Here is a 15616-nt window from a genome sequence, read left to right as displayed (position 1 = left end):
TTTTCTTTAATTTATCTCAATAATCAACATTAAATTTTGTCCTACCATCTAGTTCACCCTATAAGAAAATCGAATGTACGTATGTAACCTATAAAAGCGAGCAAACATCACATGAAAGCAAAAAAAAAATTAATTATTTGACCAACAAAAATAAAAACAATATGTCATGATGAATTGTACGTAGCTGCAGATATAGAACACATGTTTGTGTATACTTGATGATCTGACTTAATTAAGCGAGCAAACATCACATGAAAGCAAAAAATAAAATAAAATAAAATAACTATGTAAATAAAAAACAAGTCATGCATGCAAATAAACTGTAACACAACAAGAGTGCACACAGAACAGACTCAATCAAAAAGCAAATTCTTTGATGCATGCATTAGTTAGTCTGATGAGGAAGAAAATTGAGCTGCATCTTGCAAGCTCTGAGAAGCATTTGGAGATCTTCAGTGGCGAATGGAAACTTTGGTTTTGCAGCAACACGAACTTTGACCAGCTCAAGACATGGCAATTTCTCCATAAAATGTCTCATTTGCTCCAAGTCGCTTTTACTTCCACGGTACTCGGTTATCTCTAGGATTTTCACTGGACACGACGTTAGAAAAGAATACCCAGACAAGCATTCGCAAACACTTTTAGATACTTGTTCATATTTATCATCATAATAGTGCTGGTGCAAGGGACCCTGAAGTGAACACAAGAGGGAGAGGATTAGGGCTTCAAGCAATTGGGTTGGGTGCATATATAACTATATTCATATAGAGATTTTTTTTATAATAATTGTAAACATTTATTCATACCTTGATGACAAGAGTCTTCAGATTTGGAGAATTTTTAAGCAGTCATGGAACAATTTCCGGCCCAACAAAATCCCGAGTTCGTTGCAATAGATAAACGAGACAACTTTTCAAACACTGGGATTGGTTCAGCAAAGACATCAAATATCTGAAACAAAAATAACTAAAAAGAATCTTTACTTAATCTTTCAATCAAAAAGGCAAGAAACATTTTTATTCCTTTTGAACTACAAGAAGCTAAACGAGAATGCCTTTTTCATGCTCTTAGTGTTCTAAAATAAGTTGCAATAACAGATTTGACATTACAGAGGAAAAAGAAAAGTAAACAAATACCTCTGAGGTTTCAAAAGATAAGTTGAGGATCTCAACATTTCTTAACCCATTAATCAGTTTGGTTGGAGCGCTTGTGCTAGTATATATTCCCATATAAAGAGAAAGCTTAGCTTCAACAAGAGAGTTGAGAATAAGAGTTGGATACTCATACGCAACATAATCAGAGTAGTCCATATAGACAAGTTTGGGGGTATCAAAAGTAATGGTCCTAGGAGCATTAGAATCTTTACACTTAAGGATAAGTCTCTCAAGGGTCGGACAAGAAACGGTGCGACACTGTTCCCAATGTTTCCGATCCCAAGGGTTACCAATTACTGTTAACTCCTTAAGCACAGGGCAAGCAGAAAGAAGAGTTTCAAAAGCGCAACCATAGAACGCAATAGTACCAAGAACCAGAGTCTTAAGAGCCGGAAGAGAAGCGTTCTCAGGAACCATAGCGATACCAAAGAGGGTTCCTAGTTTCAGCTTAACAATTGTCTTGCAAGAGAACACCTCTAAAGGAAACGAATGACTATATTCAAGAGCTAGATAAAGATCAAGATCCGAGACACCACGATTCAGTGCATCGCATATCCAACGGTTGACACGATACGCATCAGATTTGTGTCGATGAAACAAAGTGAATTTCTTTACGGGGGTATTGCCTGAAACAGCCAATACTCTATCCACAAATTTTCTGAAAACCTTATAGTTACTATTGGGATTCCGATGCTCCAAGTGATCGAAACTAAGATTCGGTGTGAAGGCAAACAGATTCCGCCATCTCTTTGAGAGAACAGAAGTTAAAGCTGCTTCCACTGTGGAGAGGAAGGACAAGATGTGGCAAACAATATCATCAGGTAGATTGCTGATCCTATCCTCATCACCAGTCATTCTCCCGAACCCTAGAAAACCCTAGAGACGCCAAAGGCTGACCAGCGTAATAATTCAAAAGAAACAGAGCGAAAGAAGAATTAGTTACGGTTTAGGGTTAGGGTTAGGGTTAGGGTTAGGGCTAGGGTTTTGTTCAATAACTTGGGTTTTGGAATTTTGTTGAATTATTTGGGGGTTTGGTCCGGTTTTATAACCAAGTAAACCAAACCGATCGAAAATGAAATCATCCTGGATCGAGTTTAGATAGCACGACTACCGATGCTAAGCTATAAAATTTGAGATACATTTACGTTTTTGGAGTTCATATTCCAGCTGATGTACTCACCGTGCACAATAAGGCATCGTACCAAGTGAATCACTCAACGTGGTTGATTCTCCCACCATAAACGAATACTTATCTTTATATATTAGCAAAAAGAGTTTCAGAACTACTCCTTAAAGTTTGTAAAACAAGAATTCAAAGCAACTTTGGCACAAACAATTTGAGTTAAGAATTTGTTCCTTGGTAGACTTCAATTCATTGAGCAGTCCAAGGCAAGGAACCGTGCACCTTGAATTTAACATCGCGATTGCGACCTGATAGTTCGTTGTAACCCATGAGCATCTCCGGGTTAAATTGCGAAAGTAAAGGGGCAAGGAACCACGCTCTGTGATGTAAATCTCCATCTCCTCCAAACACGGAAGGTAGTCTAAGAAATGCTTGATCATCTCCAAATCTCTGGTGATTCCATCAAAACCTCGAATCTCTAACCTCTTCACTGGACAAGAGACGAGCGAACGGCCTTTCTCCTCCCGAGAAATGCAGATACATGCATCCCCGCATTTATCCGTTACACAGTGTAAGAGACGCTGAAAGCAGAGAAAAAGGAGACAATGAGAGAGGTTTCAAATCTCTGGTAACGTCTTGTTCAAGTAAACTTCATGGTTTGTGTTTAATACCTTAATGACTAGAGTATCTAGATTTGGACAGTGTCTTAAGAGAACAGGCATTGCTTGCCACGCTATATCCATGGTACTGTCGATGTCTAAGAATGTGAGATTGTTGAACACAGGCATCGCCTGAGAGCATAGAGCAAGCACCTGAAACAACAACAACAAAAGAATCCCAAATGTTGTTTTCCTTTTCTAAACACCCACAAGACCAATCATGTGTCTTTTCTAACAGGATGTCTGGTTATATAACTTTTATATTAAATGAAAGGAAGAAAAAAAATAGAATAACACACTGACCTGGAAAGCACCAGGAGATAAGTAAAGCTTGTGAACATTGGAGATGCCACGAACAAGCTTCCGCACATTACCATGTCTGAGAAAAACATCATCCTCTAACCAATCATCGTTTCGGGCACTTAATTGCTCCATCTGGTGGTAATATACTTTAAGCTCGATATGAGCCTCAACTAAGTTCCCCAAATTAACTAATGGATAGTCATCCGCAACTAATTCAGTGTATTTCAAGCAAACAAGATTCGGTGTATCAAATGAAAAAGCACGTAGCATGGAAGTGTCAGAGTAAATTGTTAGAGTCTTGAGGTTGCACTAGACACGGTCTCATTCTCAGGTGAAAAATTAATCTTGTGCATATCTAGATTCTCAAGCGCAGGGCAAGCAGAAAGTATCACCGGAAGCTGACCATTATAAAACAAAACTGAGTCAAAAGCAAGAGTCTTGAGCACAGGTAAAGAAATGTCTCCAGACCGGAAATCAAGAGCAAAAGTTGCTATCTTCAGCTCAACAAGCGTCCTGCTCGTGAAATTTTCCAGAGGCAACCAATATCTATATCCAAAATCGATGAACAGATCCATGTACAAAACACCGCGCTGCATCGCACGAGATATCCATTGTTTCGAGCGGTCTGAATCAACACCGGTTTGACACTTACACTTGAGGGAGAATTTCTCTAAGGGAGAATTTCCCTGCAAGGCAAATACACTATCCACAAAATCCATGAAGCTCTGCGGAATTATTTCCCTTTCAAGGTTACCATCTTCAGGACGCAGAAAGGCAGAGTCATCGAGATCGAGGTTAGGGACAAAAGCAACCAGGTTGCGCCACCTCTTGGCAAGAACCGATGTTAAAGCAGCCTCCTTTGTTGTAAGGAAGGACAAGATATGACAAAGAAGCTCGTTTGGTAGTGTACTGATCCGATCCATCTTCTCTGTACATTAACTACACATAGCAAAATCCAGAACATAAATTAACAAAGCAGTTTCACTGGGGGATCTAGAGAGAAATTGATTCAAAAAGGAGATTTGAGAACAAGAGTCAAATACGAAGCCACGCAGAGTGGAATCAATTATATTCCCAAGGAAAACAGAAGAACATACACCTCGCGAAACCCACGAAGAAATCCAAACACTTTCAGTTTCTAAGGACAGAAAAAATATGCATACCCAAAAATTAGGGTAAAACTATGGCTTAATTATTTGAAGAGGGTGAATTGGAGTGGACGGTTTCGAAGTTCGGAGACTGTCATAAAGGTCAATATATATATACATATTTATATCGATGCGTGGTTTCTAAGATTCTTTACGCGCCGGTCCATAGTCCACAGTGAAACAGTATAACAGTAAAACGCAGCGTTTTAGAACTGGAAGGTGTATCCACACATGATCAGATTCACATGTGAATAACTTTCTTAAAACAAATGTTTTCCTGATCCTCTAAAAAAAATACTTAAAACCAAATGTTTGCTATTCATCATTCATGCTATGATATATCTTGTAGAGCTCCTGGTTTCCATGTTTGAGTTTTTTAGATCTTTTCCTAGTATGAATGAAAACTTATGACAAAAACAAGCTTTCTTGGAAAACAATATATATCTTCAATAACTTAATTGGATGAGATAATGAGTTCCTAAGTAAGTTTTAAAAACCAAACAGCTAAACACAACATATTGTTGCCATTTAACACTAAGTTATATTATGTAAAAATTACTGGTAAATTGGTCCTTTAATAATGGTTTCCCTAAAGTTAGATTAGGTTGGTATCTGCTGTGTTTGTACATTAAGGAAGTAGTTCTTGGGACAATAATTTACAGCTTAGAACTATAACATCTACGATGGAATAAAACTTGAATTTGATCATGCACTCGGATGATCTGAGAAACCTTATAGCAGATCATTGGTGAGTCGCAACACTGTTCCTTGTATGTACTCTGTTTCACAAACATGATGAACTTTGACCAGCACAAGGCATTTCAATTTTTCCAAGAAATGTTTCGTAAGCAACAAGTCTCCTGATGCCCGCCAAATTCCTTGTAAAGAAAGTGAACTGCACAATAAAGTCTACGAGTAAGAAAACTTATAGTTCATAGATTGGCTAAAGGTCAGCTTCTGATTCTTGGTCCGTTTGTAAAAGAACACGTTTTGTCAATTCGCGGTCGCGTCTCAGAACACACGTTACGTTCGGGGATTGCTTAGTCGTTTCTACGTTTGGAAACGGATGAGAAAGACTTAAAGGGATTAACAACAATTCCATATTTCCATGGTTGGTTTTAGTTTGGCAAATGGATTGGTTCGGTCTGTTTTTCAAACCAACTAAATCAAACCGAACCAAAATCAAAATTGAGAATCCGATGAAACAAACATAAATTTACTAATGGATTGTTTTGGTTCGGTTCGTGTTTATTTTAGTTTGGAAACTCGGTTCAAAAACCCTGAAAAGTGAAAACGGTGATGTGAAGATGAGCCTAGCCAAGTGACTTGCAAATTCTTCCTCCCAACTTTGGATCTTCATATCTTCGTCTCTCTCGAATCCCAAAAAAAAATCTGCCCTGAATTTGGGTCTTCGGCTTCTCATCTGTACCAAGGTTGGTTCCGAAGCTAACTAATCTCTTTTGCTTCTGCTTCTGTAGATTTTATTCTCCATTGAGTGTATTTTAGGTTCAAATTTCGAAATCAGTTTTGCTTCGGGCGGGTTCCTATTTGCGTTTTCAAATGGCTTAAATTTTGTTCTTTGAACCAATTGCTCTACCAGTTAGCTTATGCGTATTTACATCCACAATCTCGTTTTCTTTTTACCTGAATGTACGATCAATCGTTTTCTCTGTTTGTAGATCCTGCAGAAAAAAATGTTTTGGTAATTATGTAATGGCTCATGTTCCAAAAGCTTCGACCTTTTGTGTAGTTTAGACGATGGATCTCTTCAGTAGCCTACCAGACGACCTTCTTTGTCATATCTTGTCCTTCCTTACGACAAAGGAGGCTGCTTTGACATCGGTTCTCTCTAAGAGATGGCGCCATCTCTTTGCATTTGTCCCTAATCTATGAATCTGTCTTTCTGCATTTCGAAGAGGGTAAACGGGAAAAAGAAGGAATCCTTGGGAGTTTCATGGATTTTGTGGATAGGGTCTTGGCATTGCAGGGTGATTCTCCCATAGAGAAGTTCTCCCTCAAGTGTAAAACTGTTGTTGACTCAGACCGTGTGGATGGTTGGATATGTAATGCGCTGCAACGTGGTGTTTCGAAGCTTGATCTTTTCATTGATTTTCAGAACATGTATTGGCTGCGTCAAGAGGTCTCCGTCAGTAGGACACTGGTTGAGCTGAAAGTAGGAAGAGGATTTGATCTTCACTGGTGGCCCGAGAATACATGCTGCTTACCGAAGCTTAAAACTCTCGTTCTTGACTCGACCGTGTTACGTTGTGGTCAATTTCGAATGCTTCTTCTTGGTTGCCCTGCGCTTGAGGTGTTAGACATGACTAAGATATTGTGGATGGATACTAATGTGACTGTGTCAAGTCCGATCCTTAAGAAGCTAACTATTGATCTCCATGGTTACATTAACGTAGCATCTCTGAAGAGCCTTTCACTTGATGCTCCAAGTCTTGTTTACTTTTATTACTGCGATGCTCTTGCGGAGGACTATCCACAAGTTAACTTGAAGAACGTAGTCGAGGCTCAAATCCACCTTTTGGTAACTCAAGGTCAAATCGAGCAAGCAAGAGCACTAAACAATGATTTATTGGAGGGTGATGTTTTTCCTGGTATTGGTAATGTGAGGAAGCTCGTTTCAGGGATAAAAAATGTTCAGGAACTTTACTTGTCTCCTGATACCCTTGAGGTTAGTTTGTTATTCGGTTCGATGTAAAAGAAGCAATGATTCCAAATGGGTGATTTCTAGTGAGGGTTTTGTCTTGTTTTCAGGTGCTTTCTAGGTGCTGTGAAGCGATGCCGGTGTTCAACAACCTCAAATTGTTAGCTATTTATAGTGACATGGATCGGGGATGGCAAGCAATGCCAGGTCTTTTAAGGAACTGTCCACATTTAGAAACTTTGATCATTGAGGTAGAATTATATAATCCATGAAACTAATTGGACAAAAACATTAGTAAAAGATGCAACTTTCATACTCGCAATAACCTTACTTACTCTCTCCGTTATATGCTTTCAGGGTCTCTTACACTATGTGACGGATAAATGTGGGGATGCTTGTGATTGCATTTATCGGGATTGCATTCCTCAGGAGGACAGAGGCCGCTCGCTCAGATCTTGTCCAGTGAAGAAGTTAGAGATTTACGAGTTTGGAGGAACAATTAGAGAGTTAGAGATGATCAGGCATTTCTTGAAATATTTTCGGTGTTTGAAGGAGATGAAGATATATGCTGAGGAGGACAGTCCTACACTATTCAAAGACCCTGAAATAGTTGAACGTGTCGGGAAGATGATGTACCTCTACAATAGGTTATATACTTGCAATGTCCAATTCCTTGCAAGTGAAGTGGACTGCACAGTGAAGTCTTCCTTGTAAGGGAAGAAGCGGAAACTGTAGTTTCCTCTGGTTTGACTCAGCGTGCGAGGTGCAGGCAGCGATGTGGAAGTGGCGTATCTCTCTGGAGACTTCCTCTTCCGTATTTCTATTTAACTATTTCAGCTTCTTTAAAAGCATTTGCATTTCTTGTTAAGAGTTTCCTCATTTTTCTTTCTCTTAGCTCTTCTAACCATAAGAAACTTGGTTGGATTTCTGGATTGGTTTGCTTTTGGTTTTAATCTCTTAGCCTGAATCGATTATACTTTACAAGTATTAAATGCTTCGGTTACCTTAGTTTAGATTATCAAAGCCCAAGCAAAATTGAGTGTTTTGTGTGGTGGTTACTGGCTAAACCAATTGCACTTGATACTTGACAATTGAGCAAATGAATACAAAATTTAATTCTTCATTTCAGCTCAACTTTCCGAACCAAAAAAAAAAAAAAAACTGCTGGAGAGGGTTTATGAGCCGAGCAGTTTCTTCCACCGGGCGTAACCAAGGGTGACCATGAAAAGCACAATGCAAAGCGCAGTAATACTCCACACAAAGTAGCCAAAGATGCCATGCATGTTATACAACGGACATGGTATGTTCATTCCGAACAAGCTGGCCAACAATGTCTCTGCAGCTATAGCAAAAGAGGCAATGGTCAGTATCAGCTGGAGCTGGATCAGCTCATTACGTTGATTGTCCAGTTGTATGTTCACGTAGTCTTCCGTGTCGTCAATGTACTCCCTCACCGTAAGAATCTTGTTCCTCATTCCCTCCAGTTGCATGAAGTATGCCTCCAGCAACATCTCCAGATCCTCCACGTCATCTTCATCCATATTGCTCGTCACCATACTCGCGCTTCTGTTTGATGTGTGATGCGGTGGGACGACAATGCTGTTTGATCCTGTCCCCTCGAGTATAGCTTCGGTTTGCTGGTTCTGTATCCATTTCCTTGTCAGGTATAAGTCTGCCATGTCTTCGTTGTCGTCTAGCAAATGTTCGAGTTCATCTCTCACCTGAATCAATGTTACCAACGACAGCTTTATGTTTCTGGCCACAACACAACATTAGATGTAACATGGAGAATAGGTCTGAATACCTTTTGCACACGGGCTAGCAAGCGGGTGAGATTACTTTTCAAACTTCGTACGATTTCAAGATTCTCGGTGCTGACGTTCTTGGTGAGTTCATCAAGGACAGGCCAAGCGTCTGTCTCAAGTGCTGCCACACTGCTATCAACGATTGAGCAGACAAGCTCGAGCGCCATCTCCAGGACTTGAAATTCAAAAGGAAGCTCACTCTGCAAGCCTTCTGCAGCTTCTGGATCAAGAGAAGATTGTACATTTGCCGAAGCTTGCAGGGTATTCCTCTGAGGAAACTGTTGCTTTAGCCGGTGAACGAAAGGAAGAACTTCAGGACGGTGAGGATCCAAGAGCAGCACTTCTTCTGCCGTAATTATTGCCTTTATGACCTCTAAATTGACAACAATGGCTCTCTCCCTCGCTGCAGAGCAAAAAAGAAGTCTTTTCCTCAAGTAGTAAGCCAAAAAGGAAACAAGCTAAAGGAGCTACATGAAGAGAAACATACATAGCCAAACAATCAAAATCGCAGACAATTATGATCAGATGAATGCAAACTGACTCCAAGATTGGCAAATCCGGGAACGATCAATTAAGAGAAAAACAATCCAAATTTTATTTTTTTACCGAGAATGTTGGAAGAGTGAGAGAAAACAGGGCCGAGAATCCTCAAATCCCTAGCGGGAACGGAAGCACGTTTGATGATGATGCTCTTGTCGCACTCCACCATCTCCATAGCTCCACTCCAATCATACCTCATCCACATCCTCGCTCCTCCGGTTTTCTTCTTCGCCTTCACCGTCGTACCTCCCGTAACCGGTCCGATTGCATTAGCCAGCAGAGAAGGCGGAGGAGATGAAGGCATCGATATCTGGGCTTCATCTTTCACCGCAGAACCCTTCTTCCCGTGGCGGATGCTCGTAAGACGGCGAAGCGACAAGGGTCCCTTACCCATCGCGATCTATGATCGATTCCTATCACTTTCTTCGGTGCAGGTCAGAGATCTGGCGGTTTCTGGAGAAGAAATCGCCGAGCTCTGCCGCTTCTTCTTCTTCTTTGCTTTCTCCAATTCTGATGGATCCTTCCTCTGCCATAAACGCTAGTGAGGTATAGGGTTCGTATCTCAACAACTTTATACGTCAAGATTGCTTACGTCAGATAGATATATCGTTGTATTGGTTTGGTTTCTCAATCGGTTTGGTTCAGGTTTTAATTTTATTTGCCTGAATCGGTTTGATTTGGACCCATTGACCATGGTTAGATTTTAAATTTATCTGCTTGAATCAAACTTTTCTGTGATGTTTCTGAAAAAAGTAAAAAAATAAAAAAATAAAGAAACTGTTATAACACATATCATATATGGACTCTTATACCGGTCCATTAAACCCATCAGGGCATTGTACTTAATCTAGATTCCCTATGTACTCTATATATACATTCCAGTGATTAATAAAGTTTCTAAGTTTTCACAACACGTTATCAGCACGATAAGACTCTTTGAGCGAAAAACCCTAATAAATCCGGCCACCACCAAAATCCTAAAAGCAAGTCGAAACTTAAAAGACGCATATCTTCCAAACCATGGGGAACCAGAAGACGATCTACATATCAAATCGAAGCCCTCGACGAGACGAATCTACTGGTGAAAACCGTTTGTCGATCCAACGTCGGATGCGCCCTCACGCACACTTACAGTACACGACGATCAACCGAAAAAAAAAAACCAAATCCGAGTTTTTTCTTCTTCAACCAGCAGCTTCTCCAGTTTTGGTGATCAATCCTTGGAATTTGTAGCGGCTAACTGAGGTCTATTAGCTCCCAGTTTCATTAGCCTGTCAGAAATCCAAAGGTGGAAAAGGTATCTTCTAAAACTGAGAGCCATAGAACCTGTTGTTTAAACACTTCAAAACCCTATAAAAAAAAAAAAAAAAAATCGATCTCTAATTGATTGAAAGTGTTTGATACTCTGATGATTGATTGATAACTTGTTGATTGATTGTTTAAATTACAAGTTTATGCATGTTCAAAGGTTTTAAACTCGTTTTATAAAACCCTAATCTACAAAAACCTAACAACCGTTTTTGGCCATGTTTATGGCATAAACCTATTCGATTTTCTTCATGTTTAATAAGCTTGTTGCAGCTTATTTGATTGTTGATTCTCTTGCTTGAAACACTTGATTGAATAAACTAAGAAAATCAACCCTAAATCCTAAGCTTGATTCACGATTTTGTAATCTTCAAAATCGTAAGTCATAATGCTTAAACCCTAGTCCTTTTCACGTGATTTCTTTGTTGTCCTTGTGAAATTATTAAAACCATCGACCACAGATCCTATAGATCTCGAAATCACATACAAAATATGTTTTCCAAACCGTTAAAACCCTAGATAAAACCCTAATCATATTCGGCTCCCCTAGGGTTCCTCCTAAACCGCCTAAAACCGGCTAAACCTGGTTCTCATTAACCAAAATTATATTCGGCTTTAACCGATTAAATCACAGCTATTAAACCGACATCATGTTCGGGGTAACTAAAACCATACCCTTTAAAATTTACTATTTCCGAGAAAGTTCCCTCTAATAGAAAGTTTCCTCATATAAAAACTTTCCTCATATAGAAATTTTCCCGACATAGAAACTTTCCTCATTTAGAAAATTACCCAAATTAGAAACTTTCCAAATTTAGAAACTTTCCTAAAATAGAAATATTCTCAAAATAGAAAGTTTCATCATCAGCATTCAAAATTTTCTCAAAACAATCCCTAACAAAATCAATCTCATGTTTCAGATGTCAAACATTCAGAAATGTGAATTCGAGGCCCTTCACGTCTCCGGGGATAACTACCTCGAGTGGGCCCTAGACATGCGCTTGTTCCTCGCATCGAAAGAACTCGATGCGTGTATTACCGACGGTAACACCGCATCCCGTAAGGGACAGTCTCAGGCGATATGTCACATACGCCATCATCTGGCCCCGAGCCTTAAGCAGCAATATCTCACTCTTGAGAATCCATTTGAATTGTGGCAAGCGCTGAAAAAGCGATATGACCATCAGAAAATGGTCTAGTTGCCTCAGGCAGATTTCGACTGGAAGAACCTTCGGTTCCAGGACTACAAATCCGTAGATGATTACAACAACGAACTCTTTCGTAATGTTGCCATCCGGAAACTCTGTGGCGAGGATGTGACAGATAATGATCTCCTCGAGAAAACATTATCCACATTCAGCACAGAGAATGTTGTGCTCCAACAACAATACCGTGCAATGAAACACACATTGTACGAAGACTTGTTGTCCTGTCTTCTCCTCGCTGAGAAGAATAACCAGCTGCTTATGAAAAACAGCGCTATGAGGCCCCCGGGATCGGCTCCTGTCCCAGCTTCTCGTCAAGAGTCCTACCATGTTCAACCCGATAGATCCTCAGATCACCGCCGTGGACGTGGTAATGGACGTGGTAATGGACGTGGTAATGGCCGAGGACATGGACGTAGAAGACGTGGACGCGGACATGGTCGTGGCAACCGACCTAACCTCAATTATGGTCCTGGTCGTGGTCGAGGCATCACCAAGCCGACCCGCCACACCAACCCCGATCACTCTGCTTGTACCAGATGTGGGATGTTCAACCACCCAACAAAGCAATGTCGCACCCCCAAGATCCACTGCGATCTATACCAGAAGTACGGAAAAGCTCCTGCTGAAGCCAACATGACTCAGCCAGTCGATGCTGCTAACCTGGAAGGTGACGACCTCCTTGATGATGAGAACACCACAAACGAGCAAACCGACCCCATGGACTATGAAACAGCTGATCTCCTCGATTAATTCAATCATCTGAAACTCTGATACAATTTGATTTTGTTCTTTATTTTTTTTCATTTTGGGATTTGTTTCATTTTTTTTCCATTTGCCTTTATTCTCAGACACTGCTTTACTTTATGATTTATCACATTTTCTGAATTCCTCAATACTGAATTCTATCTTCTATTCATAATGAAGCACACTAGCAAATGGAAACCATAGTCGTAGATAGTGGATCCAGCCACACTATCTTAAGAAACAAAAGTTACTTCATAAACCTAACCTATCAAACCGCAAATATTAGCACCATCGCGGGTCCCTCAAACCTTATCGAAGGATATGGCCATGCCTATGTGTTGCTATCAAATGGCACACAACTTGAAATACCAGATGCTCTATATTCTCCTAGTTCGAAGAGAAATCTTCTGAGCTTCAAGGATATAAGACAGAATGGTTTCCACATAGAAACCCAAGGTCAAGGGAACAAAGAATCCCTCCTAGTCACTAAAACCGTAGACGGCCATAAACAAATCCTCGAAACCATACCCGCGTTCTCTACTGGACTTTACCATGCTAAAGTCAGTATGATTAAAGCTAATACCACTCTCAAAGCCCGGTTTACTGATTATACTATTTGGCACGACCGGCTCGGTCATCCCGGTGCAAATATGATGCGTAAACTAATTCAAAACTCTCAAGGGCATACCCTCAAAGAAAACCGAGCTTATCCTCAACACCTCATGTGCACAGCTTGTTCTCAAGGCAAATTGATCACTCGGCCTTCACCAGTTAAAATCTCTAAACAAACACTTCATTTCCTAGAAAGAATCCAGGGCGATATCTGTGGACCTATACATCCATCTTCCGGACCATTCCGGTACTTCATGGTCCTTATAGACGCATCGACCCGTTGGTCATATGTTTGTCTCTTGTCCTCTCGGAACCAAGCCTTCGCTAGGTTTTTGGCCCAAATCATAAAATTACGGGCCCATTTCCCTGACTTCCCACTAAAGACTATCCGCCTTGACAATGCTGGTGAATTTACCTCACAAGCGTTTAATGACTACTGTATGGCCATGGGGGTAACCGTGGAACATCCTGTAGCACATGTCCATACTCAAAATGGATTGACTGAATCAATCATTAAACGCATTCAATGGATAGCCCGACCATTACTCATGAGATCAAAGCTCCCGGCCTCAGCATGGGGACATGCAGTATTACATGCTGCTGAACTCATACGCATCCGGCCATCTAGTGAACACAAATATTCCCCATCCCAACTACTCTCGGGTCATGAGCCAGACATCTCCCATCTCAAAACATTTGGGTGTTCAGTATATGTACCCATTGCTCCACCACATCGAACCAAAATGGGACCTCAACGAAGGATGGGAATATATGTTGGTTTTGACTCTCCCACCATCATAAGATATCTCGAGCCAACCACTGGAGATCTCTTCAAGGCCAGATATGCGGATTGCCAATTCGATGAATCGGTATATCCCTCTTTAGGTGGTGAGACAAACAAGCTGGTCAAAGATCTTTCATGGAATCAAACATCATTAAATTGGCAAGATCCTCGGACTCTAGAATGTGATTCAGAGATCCAAAAGATTATTCATTATCAAAAGCTAGCTAATCAATTGCCAGATTCCTTTGCTGACCCGACCAAAGTAACCAAATCGTACATCCCAGCTTGTAATGCACCAGTACGAATAGCTGTCCCAACGGGACAGACCCAAGTTGCTACAGAGTCTGCACCACGTCTCAAACGGGGCAGACCTCTCGGTTCCAAAGATAAGAATCCCCGGAAATCAAAGAAAGGTGCAATAACCGAAACCGGGATTCCTGCAATATCAGACATAGCCGCGGCTGAGACTCAATCTAATGAACCCTCAATGGAAGTTCGGGACGCCGAATCTCCAGGTTCAGAAGATAACAATGAGATCTCCATCAATTACAATATGTCCGGAATACAATGGAATCGAAAAGAAGTCGACTTAAATGCACTCTTTGCATACAAAGTAGCACTTGATGTTGCGCTCACGCAAGAGGATCTAGAACCCACGTCAATAACACAGTGTACACATCGAACAGATTGGCTAAAATGGAAAGAAGCCATAAACGTGGAGTTAAAGAGTCTCAAACTCAGAAACGTGTTCGGTCCGATCATCCGGACCCCATCACACATCAAGCCAGTGGGCCACAAATGGGTCTTTGTGCGCAAAAGGAACGAACTCGGTGAAGTCGTTCGATACAAAGCACGGCTTGTAGCACAAGGATTCTCACAGAGACCCGGAATCGATTATGAGGAGACTTATTCTCCAGTGGTGGATGCAACAACATTTCGATTCCTCATAAGTCTGGCCATAAGAGAAAATCTTGATCTGCGGTTAATGGATGTTGTAACCGCATATCTCTATGGGCCCCTGGACAACGAAATATATATGAGACTCCCAGATGGCATTGAACTAAAAGACAAAAATGCATCTCGAGATCAATACTGCATCAGGCTGAACAAATCCTTGTATGGACTGAAACAAAGTGGGCGTATGTGGTACAACCGCCTCAGCGATTACCTCATCAAAGAAGGCTACAAAAATGACCCCATCAGTCCATGCATCTTCATCAAGAAGTACTCAAACAAAGGATTTGTAATCATAGCAGTATACGTGGATGATCTAAACATCCTCGGAACATCTGGTGAGATCTCCCAAACAGTCGACTGCTTAAAAGCAGAATTCGAAATGAAAGACCTAGGCAAAACAAAGTACTGTTTGGGATTACAACTTGAGTACATCAAAGGAGGAATCCTTGTGCATCAATCGGCTTATATCGAAAAGGTACTCAAGCGATTTAATATGGACCAAGCTCACCCATTGACCAGCCCAATGGTAGTTAGAAGCTTAAGTGATGACCCTCTTGGTCCCAAAAAGGATGATGAAGAAATCCTTGGTCCTGAAAAGCCATACCTCAGTGC

The 15616-nt window shown here is 40.8% G+C and overlaps 4 protein-coding genes across 4 annotated transcripts; 1 reads left to right on the top strand and 3 right to left on the bottom strand.

Annotated features, from left to right (window-relative positions):
* Nucleotides 1-385: 385 nt before the first annotated feature.
* LOC18020139 (putative F-box/LRR-repeat protein At3g58920) lies at nt 386-2009 on the bottom strand. Its single transcript, XM_024157154.1, has 3 exons — nt 1137-2009; nt 807-821; nt 386-691 (listed from the first exon to the last, which is right to left on the bottom strand). Exons 1-3 carry the CDS (start codon nt 2007-2009, stop codon nt 386-388), a joined length of 1194 nt encoding a protein of 397 aa, XP_024012922.1.
* Nucleotides 2010-2232: 223 nt separating this feature from the next.
* On the bottom strand, nt 2233-4162 carry LOC18020138 (putative F-box/LRR-repeat protein At3g58880). The gene is given in 6 exon segments (XM_024157153.1): nt 2233-2275; nt 2335-2407; nt 2651-2858; nt 2949-3089; nt 3240-3544; nt 3547-4162. Coding segments are annotated over 6 exon segments (1386 nt in total).
* Nucleotides 4163-5772: 1610 nt separating this feature from the next.
* On the top strand, nt 5773-7829 carry LOC18020137 (F-box/LRR-repeat protein At3g58900). Its single transcript, XM_024157075.1, is given in 5 exon segments — nt 5773-5820; nt 6138-6276; nt 6278-7073; nt 7157-7297; nt 7404-7829. Coding segments are annotated over 4 exon segments (1425 nt in total). The 5' UTR covers nt 5773-5820; nt 6138-6145; the 3' UTR covers nt 7761-7829.
* Nucleotides 7830-8103: 274 nt separating this feature from the next.
* LOC18020136 (magnesium transporter MRS2-4) lies at nt 8104-9917 on the bottom strand. The gene is made up of 3 exons (XM_006402675.2): nt 9458-9917; nt 8851-9254; nt 8104-8767 (listed from the first exon to the last, which is right to left on the bottom strand). Exons 1-3 carry the CDS (start codon nt 9783-9785, stop codon nt 8222-8224), a joined length of 1278 nt encoding a protein of 425 aa, XP_006402738.1. The 5' UTR covers nt 9786-9917; the 3' UTR covers nt 8104-8221.
* Between the last annotated feature and the right edge of the window lie 5699 nt (nt 9918-15616).

This window comes from Eutrema salsugineum, unplaced genomic scaffold, assembly GCF_000478725.1.
Source record: "Eutrema salsugineum unplaced genomic scaffold, Eutsalg1_0 scaffold_19, whole genome shotgun sequence".
Classification (NCBI taxonomy): Eukaryota; Viridiplantae; Streptophyta; class Magnoliopsida; order Brassicales; family Brassicaceae; genus Eutrema; species Eutrema salsugineum.
The sequence above is the reverse complement of the archived record's forward strand: the minus strand, read 5'-3'. Positions and strand labels throughout refer to the sequence as shown.